General features: G+C 37.3%; 1 protein-coding gene across 1 annotated transcript; it reads right to left on the bottom strand.

Moving 5' to 3' along the window:
• Positions 1–223: 223 nt before the first annotated feature.
• Positions 224–7,445, bottom strand: LOC137726114 (E3 ubiquitin-protein ligase MBR2). Its single transcript, XM_068464985.1, has 6 exons — positions 7,285–7,445; positions 3,268–5,029; positions 2,090–2,140; positions 1,056–1,154; positions 827–970; positions 224–711 (listed from the first exon to the last, which is right to left on the bottom strand). The coding sequence occupies exons 2-6, from the start codon at positions 4,921–4,923 to the stop codon at positions 580–582; spliced, it is 2,082 nt and encodes a 693-aa protein (XP_068321086.1). The 5' UTR covers positions 4,924–5,029; positions 7,285–7,445; the 3' UTR covers positions 224–579.
• Positions 7,446–10,836: the final 3,391 nt, after the last annotated feature.

The following is a 10,836-nucleotide window of genomic DNA, read 5'->3' as shown; positions in this document are numbered from 1 at the left end:
AGATGTTTCCCTCTGTAGACAACCACAGCTTCAAAGTAGCACCGTATTTCCAAACTCAATGAACCCATCTCTGAGACTCAAATTCAACAAATCAGCTGATCGAATCGACAATTTAGTTAACCATAAACGAGAACAAAATATGAGATTGCGATGGCGGCGACAATCTAATATAATCATGCGTTGAAGTTCAGTAAAATCAATGCATGTGACAAGTAACAATGAATATGAAACAGTCAATCTTCCAATTCAGCAAAGGCTTCATAAATCCAGAAACATTATTCAAATACATTCATTATTCTCATAGTGATAAAAATAAAAAATAAAATAAAAAAATAAAAAAGGCACCCTTGGCCAGCTGGTAGATAAATCCCTTCATGACCCACGCAGCAAAGTTTCTTCTTTTTATTTTTTTCCAGAGACGGCTGGTCTTTCCGCTTTTTATGAAACCATGCAGTTCATGCACAAATAAGGCTAGTTTCAGACAAGGAGGGAGGACTAGATTCTCCCCCAACATTCGGGTTTAATGATACAGCAGCAAGAAAATCAAATTTCAGGCTTGCACATCAATGGTTTTCCCTTTCAAGTAAGCAGGGCTGTTGTTTTACAAATCGGGCACAGATTCTTCTGCATTAGCCATTGTTTGATGCAACTGGTGTGGAAGTCGTGCCCACAATCTAGTGTGCCGATATCATCCTCATCAGCATATACCTCCTGCCATGATAAGGATTCAAACAAGGTAACAAGAATAAATAAATCAGCTGCTTGAAGTAAGCGAAAGCAACTAGCTGTGTTCTTGTGCGGATAGAGATAGTCACATAGCTCATACCTGACAGACACAGCACGGTTCCACATCTGCTAGGGATTCTTCTGAAATAGCAAGAAATTTTCGCTGTTTCATGCACTTCATAATAGTCTCCTCACTCAGTCCAGTGCTAACATCTCCTATACGTTCCCCCAATGCCAGCAGTTCCTATTGTCCAAAAGTACTGTTATTAGAACTGCTCTGAAACAGAGAAAAAAAAAAATCTGTGGAAAAATACTTGCCCCCGTTTTACCTCGTAAGACATATTATCAACATCAAGGCGCATGTCTCTGTGCCTGTCATGCATCTCAGCCATGCCATGATATATGAATGGGTCAAAGAGCATATAATCCTGACATCACCACATGAATCTTGATTGTCAACTAAATGTAATCTGCTGTATTCAGCAATAAGACAAGCTCCTTGCCCATTGTTCAACAAAAGTATTTAACCGTAGATACTAACAGAAAGAACAATCAAGCCTGTACATACTCATAAACATACCCAGATGCTTGCAGCTTAATTATGCTGCTCTTACAACCATAAGTTTCATCTTGCTCCCCAACTCAATAATGTTTTCCCACATACCATTTAATCCACCCCATCATATTATAGTCCACTTCATGGAGATCGCAGATGACTGATTATCCAGATATTTTATATTCTTACTCAAGAAAAAATCCTAATGTTACGCTGATGCACAAAACACCAATGTCCAATGTGCCGCACCAAAAAAATTGGGGGCGTTGAACAGTAGAATAACCAGTATTCCATGCTGCTTTCTTCTAAAGACATACTTTTGCTACATTTGGATGTTAACCTAGTAAAGCAGACAGATCTATTGCAAACGGGCACATATGAAAAACTGCCTACCTTCACAACATATCAGAAGATTGTTTACGTAGACATTGTTGTAGTAAATTCATTTCTAATGGGCTTTTTTCATGTCACAGCTAGTGTACCCATTACTCAAGCTAGTTTGTATACATGGTGGCAGCTAAACTGTCACCAGATTTGGCCACAGAAATGGCATAAACAAAGCTCAGTGTCTTCTATGGAGTTCCAATGTACTTATGGAGAATGAAAAATCTAATTTTAAATCAATCATAAAATATGACAGCTGCTGCATCCAAGATATCCAACCTTGTACCTCCATGTTTTCGTACTTGTCAAAAGAAAATGACTGTCAGCCTAAGCCAGCTACTAAAACATCCTTTTGCAATTGCAACAAAACATATAAACTCAAATTTAAAGCAAACAGAATTAATGTAGAGGTCAATAGCAAACCTCGACACGTAAGTTCTCACCCCTGCGCATAGCATTCAAAACTTGACGAATCTGGCACACGAGAAAATTATAATTGTTAGTTCCAGAGGGAATGATTCTTTTGCAAAATCTAGTGGAAATAGAAGAACAAAACTTGAAACACTAATGCCATTGTATCACCAGTCAGAGGCAAGAACCATTCAGTGGTATCCAAAATAAATCCACTCAACCCCATATCCAACCATAAAACTGATCCTTAACGTGCAAAAATACCAAAACAGTAAAGAATAGTTTAATTTTCCCAGTAAGAGGCCAAAGATAAGTACAATCTGCTTTAATGTAGCAGTACAAATTAGAATTAGCTCCATAAACACATAAAATGTTATTTTACCATTAACGCCACCATTTAGTACCCACTCAATGCAGTGCATATTCACTCTGGGAGTTTCACCTTACTTTAAAGATAATACTCATAAGAAAAAGAGAGGCACCGTTATCAGCCCTATTTATTTACCCAGCCACCTTGTTTTGCCACCCCAACAAAATTTTGTATACTATTTTTATTTTAACTAAATTACCCATTATTCCTACAATATCTCTAACTTAGCAACTCAACTACCCACCATATAAACACTTTTTGTAACCTTCAAACTTTATCTTGATAGCAGATGACAGTGCTCGCCTTTAGCAAAAAAAAGGCCAGTGTGTGTACTGGCTTATTGTAAATGGTCTCCTTTAAAGTAATTTTGTGAAATGCTAAATTTGTAATAAAAAGTTACGGGGTGGGTAAAGTAGATTGGGAGGTTGAAATAGAGCTCCTCAAAAGAAAAGGGACCACTTTCACGGCAGAAGTATCTTATTTAGGAAACACAAATTGAAAAGTGGAAACTTAATACCTTTATTGTCCATCAACAACTGTGGGAATATGTACAATATTATAATGAGAAATTTTTGCGTGAATACTCTTATTCAAGTTTAGCATGCAAAAAATTTATGGGGCGAAAGATTTCAGTAACTAAGAGACATTTCAAAAATGTATAGTCAGACTCTGAAATCTGAAAATCCAAATGACAAAAGCAACTGAGAAAAGCCATTGCAAAATTAATTCCAAAAATGTAAAATCCATGATATACACCCTCCAAAGAGTACATGTACGATGAGAGTGTACTTGAAAAGTAGGAAGAAATAAAAACACAAACCTCAGATATAAGTCGGCGCCTCCCTTCGATGTCGGCTGCTAATACCCGCAGTGACTGGGGCATATTAAGAGCATCATCACCTTGTCTGTCCAGCAAGAATGCTGACCTAGGATGTGGTAGATGACGACCCTGGTTATTAGATCCAGAAGAACTTCCTGAATCTTGTGAGGAAGCAGGTCCTGAAGGTACTGGGTTATAATGACTATGACCTCCGGGTTGAGAATCAACAGAAGGAAACAAAGACCAATCTATTGTTCTTTGATGATTTTCGGTAGGAGGGTTATTGGCACGGATCAATGCAGGAGTAGGCACAAAACGAATGGCCGAACTGGAGCCAATTGTTGAAGAGGAAGGAGCACCTACAGAAGAGCTAAATTCTCCAGGGGCCAGACTCCAAATTGTGGGATCCTGTGCTGAATTTCTCATATCAGTAGCAGTTGCAAACATCGAATGCTCCACAATGTTTCTGGGAATGCTTCTTAAGTTTGATTCTTCTCTTAACTCAGCACCTCTATATCCAGACATAAGAGAACTTGATAAGCTGCCCACTCTTGAACTGGAAGCACCAGTCCAAGGAAAAGGAAGCATGTTTACTGACGAACCACTCATATGCATAGCAGGAAACTGGCTTTGGGGACCAACCAAATTTGTTGCAGCTGCAGTTGTTGATCTCCCTTGTGATGATAAGTTGGATGGAGCAGATTCTTGCTGAGGCCCAGGACAACCCCCCCTACAAAAAAATTCCCGCAGTGAGCTTGCTCCATTTCCTGTTGCACCTAATGAAGGAAAGGTATCAGATGTCCCAAGTCTCAAACCAACCCTGGTTCTTGAGTTTTGTTCTGAAGGACACCCACTAGGAGAACTACGCAAGGGTGTAGATAAATTTAAATTACTAGAAGGACCGTAATGAGCAGGACCAGTATTCCATGCACTAGTTTCAGCTTGTGGAAGGGAGCTAGAACTTCCACCAGAATAACCCTGGCCTGAAGTACCCTCAAGGGCCTTTCGCTTGCACGATAAGCCCCAAGTTCCAAAAGAAGAACCTGCATTACCATCATTTTCCTCAACCAGAAAATCAGTGCTTCTGGATGAAGTCCCAATAATATCAGGCGAAACACTGCCAGAAGATGTCTGTTCTGTTTCTAATCCACCTGACATATCAGCTTCCATGCCAGGCGCACTATTACCACTATTTCCCACATACGCAGAATTTATATTTGCATTTTGAGAGTCATGAGAAAAAGAAGGCCCGCCTTGAATCTGATTGCCACTTTGTCCAATACGAGCTCTCCCAGGAAAAAGGATATTTTGTTCAACTTGCCTTTCTTCTGAACTTTGACCAATAACAGGACAAGCACTATACGGAGATGACCAACCTTCTTCCATTATCATCCCATCATCGTCCACTGGGTTTCGTAGATTCAATCTTGAGCTAGGTTCACCTGAACCACTCAAGTTCTGGGTGTCATTACTAGACGCATTTAAACACGGAATCTCACCAGATGTCATCATATAGCTTGACAACTGGTTTTCAACAGGATTTAGCATATTATTTAAAGAAGTCTGCTGATTCATACTAGTGCTGTTGGAGAGAGATCCAAGCCCAATATCTGTGATTTCAAGGAAAGTATCAATACCACTCCCTTGACCTTGCATTAGTGTCAACAAATGCCCGACTCAGAAGACACTATAAGGTATTCACAGGTGGTTCAGATAAAACACTTGTGTGAAAGATCTGGAATATCAACGCAATGCTGGTACCCTGAATGTAACAAAACAAAATTTTAAACATTAGTTCAAATCCATTTTTACATAATATAGCAAGAGATAAAATAGGATTCAGATTTACTAATGGAAATAAGATGATATAAAATCAATTCTTTGCATTATCTGCATGCCTTCAACTGAAAACCCTGACCCTGGAAACTGATATAATAATAATAATAAATCAATATGATGGATAAAATAAGAAGGTGCATGAAACAATGGTTCTGAGACTAGTGACGTGCAGATTGGTCATTCAGGAAGATGTAAGCTCACAATTAGCAGAGCAATTACAGCAAAATACACCCCAAATGAAACAGTATGAGAAGTTTAACAAGGGAAGGAAACGATAAACAAACGTAGGACAAAGTAAGAATCAAAAGAAAATTAGAACACAGAGAACAGTCAACTTATTCTCAATCAGTAATCTTAATTAATTTATATGCCAGAAATCTAACCCTCTTACAAAATAGCATCTTAAATATCTAAAACATTATAAACCCTTATATAACTAGTACTGTACTTTACAAGTAAAAGCCAGTTGACCATCAATTCTAATCCACATTAGTAACTTGGTAGAAACTAAACAAGCAGCTTCAAACTTGGAACATTGACAAACTTCTCCCTTGATATGGTCTAGGATGTCATAAACTATAAGTTGTCTAAGAACTCTCAGCCTAGTTTACCTCCAATATGTGAACTTTTACTCAGTGGTTTAATCTTGTGATTATTACACAATCAAGTGTGAATTTTTTAAGTAAACACTATTAATGTGCTCAAGTCAATTCAGTTTTGCACCAAAATAAAGTTGAACTGGGTCTGGTTGACCATAAAAGGATAACCACCTCAATTTTGTCTATCAGACCAAGAATCACGTACCCCACCTTTTCTCAAGCTTACTCAGGCAGACTTAATTAATGAAAAGAATAGGTCGGAGCAGGTTAGAATCTGGTTGAACTCAATAAGACTAAGTCAGCCTCAATTTGCAATCTGATCACACTCTAGCGAAACTGATCACTCAACTGCAGCTTGGCGGGAATCAGGCGAGCTGAAGTAACTCTCTCTATTTGATCAAAAAGACTAAATCAAATGAACTTAACTTAATTTCTAAACACTCTTGCTTATGTCTAACCAATAATGAAAATCTTATTCCAACATCATTAGACTCACTCAGACCATTAAACAATCTAAGATTATCAATGCCTCTCCAAACCCAAATCTACAAAAGGTTCTAATTACTTTATCCAACTTCCGTCGTAATTAAGATACTTATGCATGTTAAATTGACCTCCTTTTTTTTATTGCTCAACACAGGAAAAGCAAGATGAGAGAAAAAATCCTTATATACAGGAGAGTTTCAGAACACCACACACTACTTTCACACTGTCAATTGCATCCCTACACTCAAATGGCATCTCTATTCAACTACACTCAACTATTTATATCAAATTATGCAATGACATAACTTCGATGCACCATATAAAACAAAGTGGTGCGCACAACATGAAGAACAATTGTTACCACTACAACGAAAATTGATTTTCCAGTGAATCAGGGTGTTTTGTATACCCAACGGAATGTTAACACGACAGCATAAAGAAACAAGAGAAATGCAATTTGGTAAGCCGAAATGAGATACAGAATCATAAATCAAATACCACAAAGGTTTAAGCTTTAGTAAAAATAAAAAATAAAAAAAAAATCAAAATCCACCAGAGAGTCAAGAACACATAAGCCGTGAGTTAAAATTCAAGAACTGATATTATAGCAATCAATCAAATGTTTAAAGCAACAATGCAAACAGCGTTAAACATCTGTAATCGTAAATGCTGCTAATGCAAAACCTCCAACCCATGATATGCCTAGCAAAGTAATTGATCGGCTCACAAAACCCAATAATAAAAATTGCAAATGAGAAACTTGGGATAAATCGCCCAACCCATTTCTTCAACTGGGTTCGAATTTTCAGCATACCCAACCCAGGATCTTTGCAATTCTCGCCAAAAAAGCGGACCAAATTGATTTCTTTTCAAATGATTCGACCCAACCCCGGAAAACAAACCAAACCCAGAACGGACAATTACCAACTAAAGTCATGGTAATTTGGGTCGGTTCCGATCCTCCTAATTCTCTCCAATTTGGAAGAAATGAAAACCACAGAAACAAATAAAAAATAAATAAAAAATTGAATAAAAAATGGAAGATGATAATCCAAGGAATTAATGGTGGGAAAGAATGAGGAGGAAGAACTACCGGAGGAGATACTGGGGAGGATGAAAGATCACAGATGGAAGTGGCAGGATCAAATGGTATGGTGAGGAAACGTCTCCCCACTCTCTCTATCTCTCTCTCTCTCTCTCTGTTCTGTGTGTTCTGAGTCCACCTGAAATTTCTTCTTCCTTCAGATACTGGTTTATATTATAATATAAAATTAATTTACTGCGAAAGAGATAACTGAAATACGACAAAGCCCAACGGATGAGAGAGAGATAGAGAGAAAGTTTAAGGAGAGAGACTAGAGAGAGAAAGACTAAGGAGAGAGATTAAGGGGAGAGAGAGCAATGCAAATGAAAAGGTTAAAGGGTAATGTTAGATAGATTAGAGAGAGAGAGAGAGTAACGTATTAGAGAGAGAAAAAGAGTGATGTAATTAAATAGGGTGATGTTAGGGACTATCTATTTAAAGTATATATATATAAATTCGGTAATGGTAGAGAGACTAAATAAATGTATAGATTAAATTTTGTAAATTAAAAGACGTGCAAGATGAGCCACTTAGTACTACGGTCTAGTAGTATTCCTCTTCACTTGTAAGTGAGAAGTCTTAGGTTCAATTTTTGCCAAATGCGAATTTGAATTACATTATTGCTACCTCATTCTGAGGCTAAGCCCACCACCTCCCCCTTATTGTAGATAATTTTGTTTGTTTAAAAAAAAAAAAAAAAAGTGATGTGCAAGATGATGATTGAATTGTTACTTAAGTGTTGATTAAAGTGCTTATTTTGGTAAACATGTCATTTAGTTTACAAGTTTAGTCTACTTAACATTACTCTTGTAACTTATATGGTTTACATAGGTAGTTTTTTTGGAGAATATTTTTGTTCGCTATTCTCAAGTGATAGTGATGTTCATCATCTTATTTATCACCATTGGATGAGTTTAAAATTTCAAGATTTGTGTAGTACATAGACACAAAATCTCAAACTTTGAATTCATTCATAGGGTGGCAAAGCCAACCCTGGCTTAAGACAACCAAGGCGACCACTCGACGCCCCAACAAACGAGGGGCACCAAAAAAAATTATGTTGGTTTATATAAGTAGAAGGATTTGTTTTTGTTTTAGATAAATAACAAATGTTCATCACAGTTATGGATATATCTTGTACGCTAAATTGGTTCTTAGGTTCGATTCTTATCAAAGATGAATTTGAACTACATTATTGCTAGCTCATTATGAGGTTAAACACATCCCCTCCTCTTAGTATAGATAATATTGTTTGTTAAAAAAAAAAATTGTGCTGTTTTTATTTCCGTGCCCACCCAGGTTCAATTCCCTCTTAACATAAAGGTATCGTTTGGTATGCAGACGGGACGGGACGGAACGAAATGGGACGGGACGGGACGAGACAGGACGGAACGAAACGGAGCGGGAGCAAAGATGCCCTCGGATGGAAACAAAGAGGAAGAAGGAGACAGAGAGGTTATAATTTTGTGTTCCACGGATGTGGAACGAGTCGTTCTAGGGGGATGAGGCGGAACGAAAATTCACTCAAAACTCGTCCCGTGGAACAGCTCGTTCCACTCGTTTTAGGCGCACCAAACGTGGGACTGAACGCCTTGTCCCACTCTATTCCGTCCCGTTCCACGTACCAAACGGTACCAAAGGGAACGGATCCCCTCATGAGCTTATGAGGCTGAGCCTCCTAAGCAAATCACACGGGCTGTTAAATTTTGATTTAACGACTACAAACAGGGGGCCCTCTAAAAATTATAATAATTGTTTCCGTTAGATTTTGCGTGTGATTTGCTCAAGAGGTTCAACCTCCTAAGCCCAGAAGGAGATCCATTCCCTAACATAAAGGGGTTAGTTCTTTTTTTTTTTTTTTTTTTTTTTTTTTTTTGTTCATTTTTACTTTAAATAACAAAGAAACGATAATTAGGTTATTAAATGTGGCATTTTTTTAGTAGTGGTTATTTATTTTTTTATTTTAAGTTTGAATTTGCTTGCAAAATCAAGTTCAAGTTTGTCTAAATATAAATTAGGGATTTTTTATTTATTGATAATCTTTTCATGTTTAGGCTAGATAAAGTGTTGCCACTTAAACTACAATTTAGTGGTTTTCCTCTTCACTTGTAAGTGAGATGTCTTAGATTCGATTCTCGCCAAATGCGAATTTGAACCACATTATTATGGCCCACCCATTGTAAGGCTTAGCCTACTTCCCTACCTCCTTAGTGTAGATAATATTGCTTGTTCGAAAAAAAATATATTAGATAAAGTGTTGTTATTTGTTTTTATTTAATAAAGTGTTGTTATTGGCAATCCAAATATATCATCCTACACTTCTTCGCATAAATTTTCCCTTGTGATTTTATAGATTTTGACTGAGCTGCGCAACCTTTGATGAGAGCACGAAGAAAGAAAAAAAACAGTAGTTGGATTGCTATATGTGGTGACACACCCCGATCGAAATCAGTGCATGCTGGCCGTCACGTGGAAGTGACGTAACCATGTGCACAGTGCGGAAGCAAATAAAATAATATAAATAGTACGAATAAATAAAAACTAGCTTTACACAAAGTAATGACAAACAAGTGCAAGCGTAAGTGCGACACTAAGTTCAAAGCATGAAAGCCTAATGCAGTCCAGAAGAAAACTACGTAACAAAAGCACACCCGAAGGTGGTCCTACATTGGTGGTGGTCTGTCAGATATGCCGGGGAAATCCTCAGGGAAACCACCAAACGTGCTAGCCAACTAGAACCTGAAGGGGCGCAAAAACAAAAGCGTGAGTGGGCAAAAACAAAGCTTTTCGAAAACCATTTAATAAATAAGTTCTAACCCCTCGCCGTAAAACCTGTATACCTCCCAGAAAATAGAATATATATACATATAAGTCATGCTCAAGAATATGCTATGCCAAAACCTCAAAGTAAAATGCAAGTGCTCAGGTAATAACGCATCAATATCATATAATCTGTCAGCCGGAGTCACCTAATGATGCGATATTTATACGCACACAAACTAAACCCTATTTGTGACAATTGTAGTAATGATGTAAGTAGGGATCGTTCTAACCGGGGATTAACTAGGGATGCTAAACACTTGACTCAAATAAATAAAACTAACTTTTAAAACACTAAGACAAACTAAAAGACTCAAAACAAGTTCAGAAGACTCCAAATACTTAAAAACATAAAATAAGACAAATCAAATGATTAAGACTTAACAAAATAGGGGGGGATTGTGGTTGGACGAGATTAAATTAAACGGATAGATTATAATTTAAAACAGATAGTAAAGATGAATGTGATGAAAATATGGATGATGGAATAGCTAAGGGGTTCTTCTCCACACATGTTACACTTGCATACAAGGTTGATTTTCGGTTGGTCTTTCGATAAATTATGAAACTCAATGCTCCAAGTTAATTAGGTCCGCTTAAATTAACTTTCAGATTTCCCTAGATTCGTTGGATTGAATGGAATACGCATTACAACCAAATTATTCTTAATCAAAGTCTCTAACTATGGAATACGCATGATAGAGACATTCAACAAAGATCATTAAGTCCAATGAAAATTAT

Source organism: Pyrus communis, chromosome 2, assembly GCF_963583255.1.
Source record: "Pyrus communis chromosome 2, drPyrComm1.1, whole genome shotgun sequence".
Taxonomy (NCBI): domain Eukaryota; kingdom Viridiplantae; phylum Streptophyta; class Magnoliopsida; order Rosales; family Rosaceae; genus Pyrus; species Pyrus communis.
Note: the sequence above shows the minus strand (reverse complement) of the source record. Positions and strands in the feature narration are given on the sequence as shown.

Coding starts and splice junctions, on each gene's coding strand:
- LOC137726114 (XM_068464985.1), bottom strand. CDS start 4,923: ATGCAAGGTCAAGGGAGTGGTATTGATACTTTCCTTGAAATCACAGAT. Junction 2,141..3,267: donor GGCGCCGACTTATATCTGAG/GTTTGTGTTTTT, acceptor CTCGTGTGCCAG/ATTCGTCAAGTTTTGAATGC. Junction 1,155..2,089: donor GTGAGAACTTACGTGTCGAG/GTTTGCTATTGA, acceptor TGGTGATGTCAG/GATTATATGCTCTTTGACCC.